The 16309-nt window shown below is 39.1% G+C and overlaps 1 protein-coding gene across 1 annotated transcript; it reads right to left on the bottom strand.

Annotated features, from left to right (window-relative positions):
* Positions 1–283: 283 nt before the first annotated feature.
* Positions 284–15051, bottom strand: sh3bp2 (SH3-domain binding protein 2). The gene is given in 14 exon segments (XM_049739276.2): positions 284–804; positions 910–969; positions 1148–1223; positions 1436–1491; positions 1771–1894; positions 4734–5454; positions 5920–5997; positions 6068–6153; positions 6229–6296; positions 6428–6470; positions 6472–6543; positions 6663–6765; positions 7709–7851; positions 14764–15051. Coding segments are annotated over 14 exon segments (1830 nt in total). The 5' UTR covers positions 14838–15051; the 3' UTR covers positions 284–678.
* Positions 15052–16309: the final 1258 nt, after the last annotated feature.

Genomic DNA, 16309 nt, shown 5'->3' with positions numbered 1-16309 from the left:
TTTCTTTGTAATTTGTTTCTTTTTACATACATCTCTGATATAATGCATTTGTTTTATTGCTATGTGTAAGTCTCTGCAGTATTTGTTAAGGAGTTATTGTTGTTTTTTTTGGTTTTGGAATGAATTAAACAAATTACAATGTATTATTATGGCAATATTTGATCCAACATACAACTATTCAACATATGAAGTAGGTCCCGGAACGAATAAAATTTGTATGTAGAGGTTTGACTGTTCTTAAATTTAAAAGAAAATGCTGCAAAAACACTCATAGGCAGCTCTCTCTGGTATTGGCTGAGAAATTTTATTTCTCAAGAGGAAGGTTCAGTCAAATATTGTATTTGAAAACACAAGACCCAATTTTACATTTGCCAGCTATATATGATTGTAATTCTTTGAGGTTGACTTGCCTTTGTGTGATGACACATTTTCATCTTGTTTTGTTTTTTCTCCTTGAGAGGCCACAGAATATTTGTATAGCAACAAGAGACAATTTGTCAGTTATTACAATACCTACAATATCACATTTTAAAGTGCTATTTTGAGCAAAGATTTTCCACTATTCAACAAGTATTCACACTATGACATATTTAGCTCTGATTGAATTTAAAGCAAGTCTGTCTCCATGGTAGTCAGCATTTTAACATTGCGAGTTCTTGCTCTTGGTTAACGTGGTGCTTATTTTGAATAAGGTTTCTGCAGGCATAGCGACCCCTGCTGAGGAAGAGGATGGCTGTAGTAGTGTTCGATCAGAGCTGAAAGAATCGGGAAGGTCACATCACAGTCCAGAAACACCAGGTCACCCTGTGTTTTAGAGAGGATATTACATTTTACAGTTTCAGTTTGGCATGGACAATTTTCTATTGATGTAATGATCTACTATGAAAGGTAACAGACAGTTTTGTGTACCTCTTCAAACAACCGGTAATTTCTGGCTTTGCCTATGCTGACATCCCATACCACCAGCACCTGAACACATTGAAATATTTGTTACAACATTGGCATTGTCGCACAAACAAATCAAAGCATCAGCCGTTGACAAAACTCTGGATATAAACAAGCCTGTAGAAACAATAAAATATTTTAACACATATGTACATTCTTTTTTCCTATTTTGAAAATGCAGTCTTAAATTTTTTTTTCTTACCTTGGAGGTTTTGGTTCCAGATTTTCTAATGGCATAAAATCCATCTTGCGGAAAGACAGAGCTCTCTTTAAATAATCTACAGGAACAAAAGTCACAAAGCATTAGCAATGGAAGTAATAAATATGAATAGATACAGTAAAATTATTTTACATGTAGTTTACACAAATGTAGTCATCATAGAATTTCCTCGGAAAAGTATTGATCCATTAGTAGATAGTATGTCATCACAGAGAGTAGCCCTAAAAATCAAGATCAAAAGTAGTATCATTCACAAAATCAGTGTCATACTTCTCTACAAAGCTGGTATCCGTTGAGTCAATGAAAACGGATTGTGGCAGACGCATCTGGAAATAAACCAAGAATATTTGCACTTTTAGATGTTTTATAACTTTTTATATGAGTTGATCATGATGTGTTAATCTGAGTACAAATCAAGAATTATAATTTTTTTGTTTGTTTTTGTCCATGCTGCTGTCTGCAGCCAGGTCAGCATTGCCTTCCTGGATAAGGTATATATATATAGGTTCATATAAAAAAGGGAATTTATACAGAAAATAAATTAGTTCCAAAGTATGAATGAAGTGAGCTCACTGTTAATGTAAATTAATGTCAATTTTTCTTACGTCATCATAATCCTCATCGGAAACATCTCCTTCAGTGCTCTCAGTCAAATCTTGTTCCTTCTTGGGCATCTCAGTGTCCTTATCTCCCGATGAACGGAAACTTTGACCTTCTGGGGGTGCTCTTCTGGTGGGAAAACACAGTATAAATAGTGGGACTGCTTTCATCAGAAGGCACTATAGTTTCAAGACCACCCTTTGATTTCGTAGTTTTATTAGTACAAGCTGAAGTGAACATGGTGCAGTAATAAATAAATGTAGCAAGTAGGTGATCTGATTGATGGCTTTAAATCTCATCTTGGACCTTTCTATGTTATTTCCATGTTCTTTTTCCACTCTCTCTACTTGTTACTAGTTGTTGATTTACGATTTACTATTGGTGGCCCAAAACTTTGGTACTGTACTGGACTGATATCGTAAGAATTATACAAGTCAAAAGAATCTGAGGTTGTTTAGGTGTCTGCTCTTATGAGACTCTATTTTATCCATCCATCCATTTGCTGAACCGATTAGTCCCCACGGGGGTCGCGGGCGTGCTGGAGCCTATCCCAGCCGTCATAGGGCAGTAGGCGGACAACACCTTGAACCGGTTGCCAGCCAATCGCAGGGCACACAGAGGCAAACAACCATTTGCACTCGCACTCACACCTAGGAACAATTTGGAGTGATCAATCGGCCTACCAAGCATGTTTTTGGGATGTGGGAGGAAACCGGAGTGCTCAGAGAAAACCCACGCGGGCCCGGGGAGAACATGCAAACTCCACACAGGGAGGGCCGGAGGTGGAATCGAACCTGCACCCTCCTGTGAGGTGGATGTGCTACCCAGTGCCCCACCGAGCCGCGACGCTATTTGATTTATTTTCAAATTTTCTAGATGGTATCAAGGTACGTATTGTTGGCATTGGGCTGAAACCGTGTAGTCACTTTTCGGCAACCATGCAGGTATAAGTATCAAAGTCAACATTTTTGTATTGTAACGATGCTAGCATAGCATAGTATTGTGCTATATAGTATAGTACAGTATGACGTGTGCCTTGGCCACCTGGGGGTAGTATAGGACAAAGATGGATCTTGTTTATAGAGACGTCTCAACTCCTCTCACCTCATCAGTACGACACTAAAATTATTATTATTATTATTTTGCAAACCGTTAAGAAAATATGCCTGTGAACATTGTAAAAATTGTCTGTCTACATGTGTTCCAGCAACATTTGTGTTCAGACATCCAATGCTTAAAGGCTGACAGCACCATCACTGCCACATACCTTAGATGCCAATTGGATGTGTATCTAATTTTTTTTTTTGTTTATTTTGACTTTTACATTATCACCATTCATCACAATTTCATTACATACACTACTACCACATGACTTGCTGAAATGGTAAATGGAATAAAGCAGTTCTGCTTATCTTGTCCCGCCCCGATTTCAACAAGGGATTTTGATTAGTAATAGACGCTTCAATTATGTTACTTTTGTCACCCCCGCCCAAGAAAAAAAAAACAAAAAACAAAACAAGAGTGACATTCTAAATTGTATGAAACAACAAAATAGTAGTTCATTAGTTGGAATCTTCAGTAGGTTTGATCTAGTTAATTTACATCACCGATAGTTTACATTTGTGATCTGTTATACCAATTCAAATTTGTTTTTGCCCAAGTGTCCTAATAAACTGGATACCCTGAGAGTTCTTAAGAGATTTCCAGTCTGTCATTTCCAGTCTTGAATGTTCGAGTTTTGTACGTATGAGATTTTTATTAGAATTTTTGAGAGTTCTCTGGGAGTCACAGCCCACAAGATATAGGAGAGCATCACAGGACGGCACCAGTCCCGACAGTTCATCATTCATCCTCTTCCATGCCAGCCTCACGCTGCTCGTGGATTTTTTTATAATTCAGACATCTCCAGGGGAAGTGTAGACATCTTTTCTCTGGGGTGTGCGCTGTCGGCCTTTAACCTTGTTAAGAGGTTCCTCATTGCTGAGGGAACAAGACCCTATCTTTCTCAGCTTTCATTACACTTTCAGCACCATAAGGGTCAGCGAGTGATAACTACAAAGATGTAGACGTTCTCCACGTCTTCTGTTTCCAACACACCAAGACACAAGACACATATTTATTCTAGCCATCCATTGTATAACTTGCTAATGAAATACCATGGGGGCAGGGCAGCTTGCCAGTGCCCATGTGTCGTGTGGAGAAGATATGATCAATTGCGTTTATGGACCAGCTTAGGGAAATTCCTCATGAGAGTCATCTGAAGGGTTGGTGCTTCTTCCCGTTCCACAAAACCAATACCCAGGTAACTTCCAAACCACCACTCTGAACTGGTTGCCGGCTAATCGCAGGGCACACAGAGACAAACAACCATCCACACTCACACCTACGGGCTTCTCAACTGATCTACCATGCATGTTTTTGGGATGTAGGAAGAAACCATAGTGCCTGGAGAAAACCCACTAAGGCAGGGGGAGAACAAGCAAACTCCACACAAGGAGGGCCGGAGGTGGAAATGAACCCGCACCCTCTGAACTATGAGGCGGGCGTACTAACCAGTGTCCTACCATGCCGCCCTATATTCATTTTATCAGAGATAATTCCCACTTCAAAAGATAAATAACATGTATGCAAGTTTCACATCTGGCTCATTTGCATCTATTGATGTTTTGCTCGTGCACTTAGTTAAGGTAGACCTCATCTCAACTTCAGTTTTCAAGTTGATTTCATTCTAAAGTATCGCTTGTTCTCATAGTTTCCCATTGTTTGTTAGCATTTAGGTAGCAGACAATACAATTTGGAATTATCTTTCTTTTATGTTTACTTTGACTGTACTGCTTGATGGGAGTGGGAACAGACAGTTCAAAAAAAAAAAAAAAAAAAACATGTTCTGATTGTATCTGCCAAACTGGTGTTTGTTGTGAAGTGAGTTTGAGTCACCGGTCAGGTGTATGTGAGAAAAACAACTTACTGGAGGGGTGTGCCTGTTTGTCTGGGCTTGGTTAAAGGCAGTGGAGGCTTGACTGTTGGAGCTTTTGGTGCATTTGTACACTTGTGCAGTTCACTTTGAAGAAGAGTAGCTCGAGATGCGTGACAGGGAAATGGTGGGTAGCAGAAAGGTGTCGGCACTGAGGGTAATGCCGTTCGAGGTTTTGGCATTGGCTCTTCAAAATTTGCTGCTTTGGTCAGTGCTTGGCTTGGCTTGCTGCGGTGGTTTTTGATAGCAGAATGTTTTTTTCCGGCATCACGAGGGCAGTGATCTCCATCACTGACAGTCATCCTGCTTTCTAGCTGATCACAGATGGGAATGGTGGTGGGGTATTGGAGTGAAACAGAGGATGAAGGCCTCTGGTGTTTTCGGTCAGTCCCTGGTCCAACCACAGACTGCACCCTGTTTTTAAGAGGCCGCTGTGAATTGGGTGGAGGAAGGGGTGGGGGGATAGGAGAGCCGTGATTGTGCATCTGGGCAGCGAAGGGTGGAGCGGGAGGCGGGCCTTTGTTTGTGTCCTTCAGGATGGGAGGAGAAATCGATGGCGGGTTTTTTCTAATGTTTGCACTGGTTTTGACTCGGTTGTGTGATGGGATTGGAGGTGGTGGCCCTCTATGGGTTTGTAAACAAGATCCAAAAGGTCGCGGAGGTATCATTGGAACAGGAGGAGGCGGGTAAGAAGGTGGAGGGCCAGTGGGTCGACCTGTGGAAGTAGAACCGACATTACCAATCAGTTAACATTTTCTTTGAAGAATTTTTATTGTCGAATAATTAATTAATCACAGTCAAGAGACAATCCAATAATGTATGATGATTAATCATGAGAAAACTTCCCACTCAAACCTAGCATAGGCTGTAAATTCAAATGGATACCCTTGAAAGCTTACTTTTACATATTATATACTGATTTTTATTTCAATAGGATTATATGCATCCAGCTACAATACAGTATTTGCAGATGTTAGGGAACAAGTTAGAGCGTGAATAGCCAAACTCCAATATTTGAAATGAGACATCCAACAAAAAAATGATAAATTACAATCATTGCCACAAGATGGCAGCAAAGCAGAATTGATGTCATTTAGTAACATTCTGCAAATCATCAGTAACAAACGGATCATTGATCTACACTTTGGTGTGAACGTGTACATGAATATGTTGTGCTTACTTGTACTTGTTGGAACACAGTCACTGTCTGGCTTCATATAGTCTTGCTCATCTTCATCGTCATCATCCTCACCATAATCTACATGCAGAGAGGATTGGGTAGCTCAGTAGCAAATTTAGCCAAAATCAATTCCTCCTGCATGTCTTACCAGTGTCTGCATTATTGATTGGGTGTTTAATATCCAAAGGCCTTTCAATGGTCCCGTAGAAACTGTCTGCATCTGAATCCGAGTCACTATGGCAACAAAGACAATGATTGCAGGAAGAAAGCAAATTGAAACATGAAAATGCCTCCGATTAATTGGATTACCTTGGAATCTGGGACTCTTTCCTGTCATTATAATGGTCAATTTCATTTCGTAAGGATCGCATCCATGTCTGTATTACGGCATAAAATATAATGCGTTAAGTGTGTGCATGAAAAGTGTTTACCTAGTTCATCCCTAAATCACAATATTCATCCAGTCTTTTACAGCTACTTTATAACGTCTGGGTGTGATTCTTCCTACCCTCCTCTCATCTTCACTAGCTGCAGAGAAAAAACACGTCCTGTTTTTTACTGATGTGGATCATCTTAAACGGAAAAACATTGTTAGATGTCGTTTCCTCTGCTGCTCTCATCACTCTGTGGGAGAGGGGGGAGGGGGATATAGCCAACAATGTAATGATTTGTCTTTTAAATGTTAGATGCAAATCTTAGCAGCTAAGGATAATTTAAAAAAGACAGAAAATTCTGCTGCTGACCTATTGTAACCGTTTAGAGAGAACGCTCCGCGTGGTACAGGAGACGTACTACTTTTAAAGTAGTACAGACAGCCCTTGTGGACGATGATGTACCTCAATGGCCCTGGAAAAAAAAAAAAAAAAAAAAAGCACACTTAATAATCTGTTTTGATAAGAGCACTCACTATATGTAATTCTTCACAGATTTAATATTTATGGATTGTTGTTGGAAATGTCGTTTAACATCTTATTTGTTTTGTAATTGTGAATATGTATTACTTAATTAATTATTATTATTTTGTAACTCTCTGATAGTATCAATACACAACTGTTGTATCAATTTCTTTCAAATAAATAAAGTATCAATTTCAGTTCTCACCAAGTGGAGAATACTTGCGACCAGTGAATTTTAGATTTTCTCAGGGTTCATAAAAGGTTGCAAAAATGTTTGCAGTTTTACTTGTCGCAAACAATTTTGGAACATGTTTAAATGTTTATTTCATTTCATTTTAAATTAAAATGTTTAAATGTTTAAATTTTTACTGCAGCAAGTGTTGGGTTGTCCGCGAATCAAGTCGAGTGTGTTCACAGCTACAACAGGGCAAAATTTCTCACCACCTTGCACGCATCAGGGAATATTTCAAACTAAGTTCCGGTTATTTAATCATGTATCAAAATCGACTTTGTCATATCAAATTTTACCGTTCAGCCCCCCAAAATGTGTGTGTGTGTGTTTATACTATATATATATATATATATATATATATATATATATATATATATATATATATATATATATATATATATATATATATATATATATATATATATATACACACACACACACACACACACACACACACACACACACACACACACACACACACACACACACACACACACACACACACACACACACGCACACACACACACACACACGTATATATACCTCATTGTGTTCTATCATTAAGCTTTATATGGATACACATTGTAAAATAAAACATAAGGGTACACCCCTACCTAGAGTCATTTAGAAATTGGATTAGGTTTTCTCAATATTTACTCACATCTCATGAGACTAACAAACTGATTGGCTCCCTTCTTGTGGAGGTATCCTGCTATAGAAACTCCACCCGGCATAGTGAGGAGGTTCTGGGCTCCGATGGCTCGCATTGGCACAGGCCAACACACCTCCTGAGCTGACATGGTTCTGCATGAAAAGAAATGGGAAGTCGAAGAAAAATGACAATAAAAGTGAGCCACAGTTAGAGACAGAGGCTTAACATAGTAATTAATAGTGAGCACAACCCTTTGCTAAGATTTATAAAAACGAAACGGCGGCGCATGAGTTCTTGCAATGTGTGCTCTGACAAAAAATCAGTCAGTAGACAGCAATGACTATCCTTTATGGAAAGCCACGCAAATTCAAAAAGCAGATATTCTGCTAACTGTATGTCTCCTGGTGCAGACAAAATTTTGTCCTTAAAACAATACAAACAACAAGTATAACTGAGATAACAGAAAAATCACAAATTCTGGCTAATTGGCATATTGACAGAAATGTTCATTTATATGTACTGTCTCTTTGATAAATAAATTAGTAAACAAAACTGTGTAATACAGATAAAACGTACCTGTTTTGATGAGACTGTGCTGCACGTAATTATAAAATACACAATTTACTGTGCCTCACATAATTAAAAATACACAATTTAATGGCATTACAAAACAATAGACTACCACATTTAAAAGCAAATAAAAAAACACACATAAAAAAAGCCTTAACAGCATTCCCCTGACGGACGATATCCATTGACTCACTTTTCTAAATGTGATGACTTGTAAACGAACATGAAATGTTAGCTGCATTACGGTTGGCACATCCTTGTTTTCGCTGGATGAATGCCAGAAGGAATGATCTCACACATTCCTTTGCAGCACTGAGAAGACGTGACCTGTTCTATATGCTGCCTACCTCCTGTCACGTTTTGTTTTAATGTTCAACATTGCATGGCTGTCTCTTAGCAGATTGACAATGGAGACGGCCACCGTATACGGCAGACGCTCTATGGCTGGACCTTTTAATGGATCCAGATGAGGTCTATCTTTTGCCTCTTCATGGTTTTCTATTACTGGAAAACCTGTTCCATACATGACCTCCCTCACACACCTAAGCTGAGATAGTGCCCTGACTTCAGCAAACAAATACGTACTCTGAGTCCAAACAGGAAATATTCGTGCCAAGAATCATTTAATTTGAGGTTTTATTTAATGTGTGCGCGTGTGTGTGTGTGTGTGTTTGTTTCAAAATAAACATCCCAAGTCAAGCCCTTCATCCTGAAACGAGTTTACGAGTAACTTCCAGTTTATCAGCAGACCCCAGAGTGTAGGGGTAGATGATGTGTGTGTGTGTGTTTGTGTGTGTGTAGCCTATAAAGAGTGAAGGCATCTGCTCCCTTTTGCTGTCACAGTACACAACTGTATAAACATCTGACTTGATGTACTGCAGTCCAACTACATACTTAAACATCAACGTGTCATACTATGATGTGAGTTTTTGGATTACATCGAAGCAGTGGAATTTTGGTATTAATAGTATGACCATTTTTTTTATTCCTGACATTGTCAATCAAAAGTCGGCATCTTTTTTTCCTTGTGGAGTCAATTCAAGATTTTGCTGAGGATGTACCGAATGGAGTGTCAGTCTTTACACAGTCAAGTCTTACGTTTTCTAAGTATATAATAAACTATCTAAAGTTACAATAGTTAAAATAATACAACTCCAAGTGAGCCTTTGCACATTTAATGGCATCGTCGGAAAAACATGAGAGCCTAGCAAGACAATAAGAGTAAAAGTTCAAATCATCTGACCAAATCAGAAGGATTAAAATTTATTTTGTGATACCACAGTAGAAGCACACCATTGATGGCAAGTAGGACAAAGTGTGATGTAGGACTGTAATGTTTTTTTTGTCCAACCGAACAAAGTGCCAGGTAAGTGATAAATGTAATTCCAGAATTCATACTAACGTTGTAAAACTGTAAAATACACTTAAAGGGGATCATATCCTTTTATTATATGTTTAACTCATTTGAATGTTTGCCTGGAAACAATTACCCACCAGCATCACAAAGCAGAGTGTTTATAATCCCACTTGATCGCTGTGTGTTTACAGAAATAAATCCATTGAGCATGAATAAACTATTCTGAATTCAAAGCTTTAAGTCCCATTTAAAATGCACTAAGAACATAGTTAGAGTATGAGTCATCTTGTAATTTGAAATGCTGACAACTCTGCGGCCAAAAGGAGTCAACCGTCAGGAATGAAAGGCATGGCAGCCCAATAGAGACTGAACCGGACGGAACACAGCTAAAAGATGAGACGCCAGTCAATCATCAGGGTGGCGCGTATCTAAGAAGACACACAGAAGATGTGTGTGGTTTGTTCTCAGGCGCCAACACCGCCACTATCATCATCTCAGCGCGGCAGAGGTTTGGGTTCTCCTCCTGTTTATCAAATGGGAAGGGTGGATTTCCTGTACCATCCCCCCGTGCGGAGCAAATCCAACACACAGGCAGCAAAGGAAACTAAAGCATAATGGTGCTAAAACTATGGTCACATTTTTAGGGGATCAACTCCAAAGTAGTAGTAACATTAATTAATATTATTATTTTGGAATTTTCTAATTTTTGGGATTCTATTTTCATAGACAGTGTAGGTGCACTGGGGTGTTAAAAGCTATGTGCACAATTTATTTATATTCTTTTTTTAGTTACATGAAGTACAATGAAACTTTCATTCTGAAAATGAAAGTGTTTTTTCTTTTTGCCCCAATGTACTCTAAAGTGTCAGACAAGGTCACTTCCTCCTCTTTAGAAGATGTACTGAATGAAAAATCAGCTTAAATTTTTCGATCTGAGCCTTTAAGGACCCCGCAGCATTTCCTCTCACTAATAAAACTATAGCCACTCATGTCAATCTGCCAAGCTAAATATATTATTTTCAGCATTATGGATAATGCTACACGGTAAGTATTGAATCCAATCGTAAGGTAAAACGAAAGAGCAAAAGGCAGGAAGACGAATCCGATCCCACGCCCATCCTCCCCCCTGACAGAGAATGAAAACTAAAACACTTCCTGGAAATATCCCATTTTCTAACACAAACCATTAGCCTAGCAACAACTTACTTGGAATGCAGTATTGTCTCACACTGATAACAGTTTCAAAAACCCTGACTGTAATAGCTTCTTTGGTCACTGAAAGGGCATAACTTACATTAATGAAAACAGATGCTATAAAAATAAATCCCATTTCTAACTCATGCATGACAATAGCATTTGATTCCACACAAATTTACAACGTTGGTTCATTTGATGGTGAATTGGGCCTTTGCATGGTATAGTGAAGTATTTTGTGCATGATGTCTCGCATGACGGCAGTATGTATGGCCTCATTTCCGCCAAACAGCTCGAAGAAATTCCAAATGGTGTAGGTGGGTATTTAATTCTCAGTGTTGCACTAACCCTCAACAAGATGGAAGTGTGCTTAACACCATAAACACAATGCTGCTGGATATATAATAACCTAGTTCGGAGTTTCCAAAAAAAAAACAAAAAAAAGTTTGAAAGAAAGTCAATTAAATATAATAGAAATAAAAGATTTTACTAATTTATTTAATAGTATTAATTATAATAAAGAGGCGGCTCGGTGGAGCACTGGGTAGCACGTCCGCCTCACAGTTAGGAGGGTGCGGGTTCGATTCCACCTCCGGCCCTCCCTGTGCGGAGTTTGCATGTTCTCCCCGAGCCCGCGTGGGTTTTCTCCGGGCACTCCGGTTTCCTCCCACATCCCAAAAACATGCTTGGTAGGCCGATTGATCACTCCAAATTGTCCCTAGGTGTGAGTGCGAGTGCGAATGGTTGTTTGTCTCTGTGTGCCCTGCGATTGGCTGGCAACCGGTTCAGGGTGTCCCCCGCCTACTGCCCGATGACGGCTGGGATAGGCTCCAGCACGCCCGCGACCCCCGTGGGGACTAAGCGGTTCAGAAAATGGATGGATGGATAATTATAATAATGATTATTAAATGTATTTAATGAAATTATATAATATATACTGTCTATACATTAAAAAATCTAATTCTACACAAGACTCCAAAAAAGGAAGGTTCCTACTTACATGACGTCACTCTGTTTCTGAAAACACATCCTGACCCTCGCTTTGGAGCTCCACACAGTGGATTTTCTCACAGATGGAACATACATGTCAATGGTAGTAAGTCCCAGTCGAGCATTTTTTTTGCCTCACGTATCTTGATGTAGACTGAATTTCAAGTTCAATTGAGCGAGAGTTGTGTCGGTGAGATCCGTACTGTAAGAGGAGACTGAATGAGCAGAGCGGGTTGCCAATTGTTGTGAAATGATCGAATGTAGCCTTAGAAGAATGTATGGAAGGTCAAAGTAAGAAGAAAAGGTCACTGAGTTGTGTCTTCCTTTAATTCTGCAAAGCAGGTTTGAAGTCTTCTAACTTTGTCAGTCATTTCCTGCAGGTGGGTGATTGGTCAGATGCCTGAAGTGTACTTCCTTCCTGCCTTGGGTTAGTCACAATGTGATTGGTTGGTAGGAAACACCCACACCTCTACATAAACATGCTCTTCATGTGGACACAAAGACCTGAGAAAGATGGGGGGACTTTCCATCCTTTGCTACCAGATAAACCGCTGTCGACCATATTGTCTCTCCCAGGTAACTCACCAGAGAAGCATATTGTGAAGCCACGTTACATGTAAAGGTGTTCCACAAGTGACTTTAACCCTAACCACTTGTATAATGATTATTAGGTTTTGTATTTCATTGCAAAAAAAAAAAAAAAATCACATCTTCGACAGCAAACCTCTCAATGAGACTTTCCCACTGAGTGGGAACTGAACTCACACTTCCTGCACAGAAGTCAGGTGAGCAAACCATCAGCCCACCAATGACCTATTTTATGAAAAAGATAACTTCATTAATTATCAATTAACCAATGCTAATGGATTGTGCTAATTATCACAACGTGACTGCTGTATAGGAGAAAATTAATGTCTAATTTAATTAAAAAAACACCCATAAAACCGGAAATAATGTTGAATTACTGTTAGTGTGACAAACTTCTTCCTGTCACAGTCAGTGAGTAAATATAATAATCTCAAACCACAAGCTCGGTCTTTGTCTGGCAGCAAGCAACACAAACAGTACCAACGGACATCATTATTTAGACTTGTAATTTCTAAAGTGGAGTCTTGATATCCTGGCACTGTCAGTGATGTTTCCTCTATTTAACCGCACGTATTAAACAGGTGATGCCTCTGATGAGAATGCATGCCACGTTCCAGGAGTTGTTATAAACCTGTCTGCACCATTATCCCACATTCTCCTCATGACACTGACATCATCACGAAACCGCTTACCTTATATACTGCAAAGTTCCCTAACAAACAACTCAAGCAGGTTTTAATGATACTATGGGAAATTTGTGAAGACAGATTCACTATACTACTATTTCATTATGTGTCTGGGTGGCCCATGTCAGACGATCGCTCATGTGAAGACACCTGATGTGGCCAGTGTGGGTCGTTCATCTGTTTCTGTGAAAACACCTCTTTGGCTAGATTTCCATTACGTGCTTATTTTTGTGGATCGGTTTGGATATAATAAGGGCGGCTCGGTGGCGCACTGGGTAGCACGTCCGCCTCACAGTTAGGAGGGTGCGGGTTCGATTCCACCTCCGGCCCTCCCTGTGTGGAGTTTGCATGTTCTCCCCGGGCCCGCGTGGGTTTTCTCCGGGCACTCCGGTTTCCTCCCACATTCCAAAAACATGCTTGGTAGGCCGATTGAAGACTCCAAATTGTCCCTAGGTGTGAGTGTGAGTGCGATTGGTTGTCTGTCTCTGTGTGCCCTGCGATTGGCTGGCAACCAGTTCAGGGTGTCCCCCGCCTACTGCCCGATGACGGCTGGGATAGGCTCCAGCACGCCCGCGACCCCCGTGGGGACTAAGCGGTTCAGAAAATGGATGGATGGTTTGGATATACATGGTAGCGTAAGGGCTGGGAAATTGGGTTATTGTTTGATTTTTTTTAGCCTTACTGCAAACGGGTGAATGACTATAATGTCAAAGCTAAAAGGCTGCGTTGTTTTGTTAAATTCTTAAATTAGCATCAGATAATAGTGTCACCAAGATTGCTTAGTGAAGTTGTCGAACCGGTACAGTGAGGTTGTGACAAGGACCTGCGAAGAATATTTTAAGCGAGTGCCAATTGACCCTTTTGGCTATATCAGTTGAAGGGAAGGTACACAGAAAAGATTGTTCATGAGAAAAAGTGAAATTAACAATCAATAAGCAGCATAACAAAAACGAAAAGAAGATTTTGCTCAGGTATGGACTTCTGTGCTTTTGAGGGGAACAAGCTGAGCGTCGGGCAGTTGAAAACATTGAAGTATTTTATATGACATTGTGTTTATTTGTTTTCAAGTAACAGTCACTTATTTTATTTTCATTGCGTTTCTTATTTTCTCACCTTCGAGTAGTGAGCATGGTAGATTGTTGTTGTTGCAAAATCTGATTTTATCTTTTATGTGTACCTAATATATACTCTAGCCCTTCAGAATAGTGAGTGCTCACATGCTCACAAATAGCAATGACTGTTTTTTTAATTTTAAGTTTTTGTTGTTAACAATTCAGAATCCCGATTCACCTTACTTTGCCTTTGCAAATGCTAAGCATGGTGTCACAATGTTTGTCGTTATCTGATTGGTTTATCACTGCTGACTGTCTTGCGATGTGCACAATGGGTGACTAGTGACAACAACAAAAAGTCGACTTTGAAGTGGCACTTACCAGAAAGAACATATCGTACTATCCTTTTCTAACAATGTCTGGATATGCAGCATTAGTAAATAGTGATCATATTATTTAACCTGCAAAAAGTTTACCCCAACAGCAAATAATTAGAAGGTGTATTAACTAACAGGGATGTTAAACATTTCATCATAAACAAGAAGCACTGAAGTAAATGCAAACTGAAAGTATAAAAGTGAGAAAGTAAAAGTTAGAGCATGATAAGTGAGCTTCCAGCAAACTCACCCATCTAGTGCAGTGTTAAGTTGAGCAGCTCCTCTGAGTGTGTTATTGCAGCTCTCGGTGCCGCTGAGTTCCATCCCAGATCACTTCCTGACACGGCTTTTCAGAGCTACTGTGCACAGTGTTAGAGCAGCCTCCATTCCACCAAAGCAAAAATAGCTACGGTTTTCATTCAGACGCTTAAACAATTACAAAAGAAACAGTTCCAGTGCGTGCCCAAATTCCTACTACAAATGTGCTGGTTTGACAGCACTCCGATTCTGTGTTTTCTTCCTCTTTATAGATAACTCCCTCAAACATCTGGTCAGTATTTCATAAACACCTAGACTAAAAACTTGAATAATCCCAGACATCAGGTTTCAACAGTAGTTTTTTTCCAACACTTGGTAAAAATTCTACTTTGATGTATTTTCATTTTTTTTTCTAGCTTTTTAGCAATAAAAAAATAATTAAAAGGACTTATAAAATTTATACAAAACAACAATTTTTCCTTTGTAGAATCTTGATGAAAGTCACAACGCAAAGTACGTTAAACACTTGGTAAAAATTCTACTTTGCTGTATTTTCATTTTTTTCTAGCTTTCTTAGCAATAAAAAAATAAATAAAAAATAATTAAAAGTACTTAAAAAAATTGTAAAATGTAAACTACTTTTTATCAATTGTTGATAATTGTTTATTCAACACTTTTTCTGCCCCAAACTCTTATTGGAACTGGAGCTGCAAATATTATTTCACTCATATGCTATTTTTCCTTTGTAGAATCTCGATTAAAGTCACACCGCAAAGTACTTTAAACACTTTCCATAGATCATCTATTTCCAGCCCAGGATCCTGTCTTGAGGATTGTGCCACTTCTCGTGATGGTTTTTCAAGACAAACCCCAAAAAAATTTGATTACTGCTCTCAAGTAGAATTACTGACAAAGCAGAAAGCAAGTCGTGAAGCAGAAATTGTGTGAGCGTTACAGTTATGCAAAGCCAAATGCCAAAATGGCAGCATTACTGTAGCCCATCAATAAACTTGGAATTGCCTTTCTCAGCAGAGAAAGTGGTAAAGGTGTGTGGGTGAGTGTGCGACTGAAAGAGGTAAGTGATGTGGAAAGCTATGTAATATTGGTGGAACAATGAAATTGAAACTGCTCGGGTTTATTTTTACAGGCACATTTCATTTCTATTATCAATATTTCATTCAACAGGAATATTATTTCAGGCTTATAAAATAAAATAAAATTCCAATTAAATCTCCCTTCTCATAAACATCCTACTATTGAAGTACAAATGTGGCCCCAAGTTATGTACTGGTATCAAACTCAAGGCCCGGGGGCCAGATACAGCCCGCCACATCATTTTATGTGGCCCGCGAAGACAAATTGTGCATCAAATTCGTGTGTCATTACTAGAATTGAAAATTGTCTTCACTATTAATAATATATATATATTTTTTTAATATTTGACCAGTTTTTACTCATCTGATTTGAAAACGAGTCATTTGTCAGTTTGTTTTGTAGCTTCTTCTGTATATAATATGAGGTGCTCATACATTTATTTG

The sequence above is a fragment of the Syngnathus scovelli genome, chromosome 13 (genome assembly GCF_024217435.2).
Source record: "Syngnathus scovelli strain Florida chromosome 13, RoL_Ssco_1.2, whole genome shotgun sequence".
NCBI lineage: Eukaryota > Metazoa > Chordata > Actinopteri > Syngnathiformes > Syngnathidae > Syngnathus > Syngnathus scovelli.
This window is presented reverse-complemented; position numbering and strand designations above follow the sequence as displayed.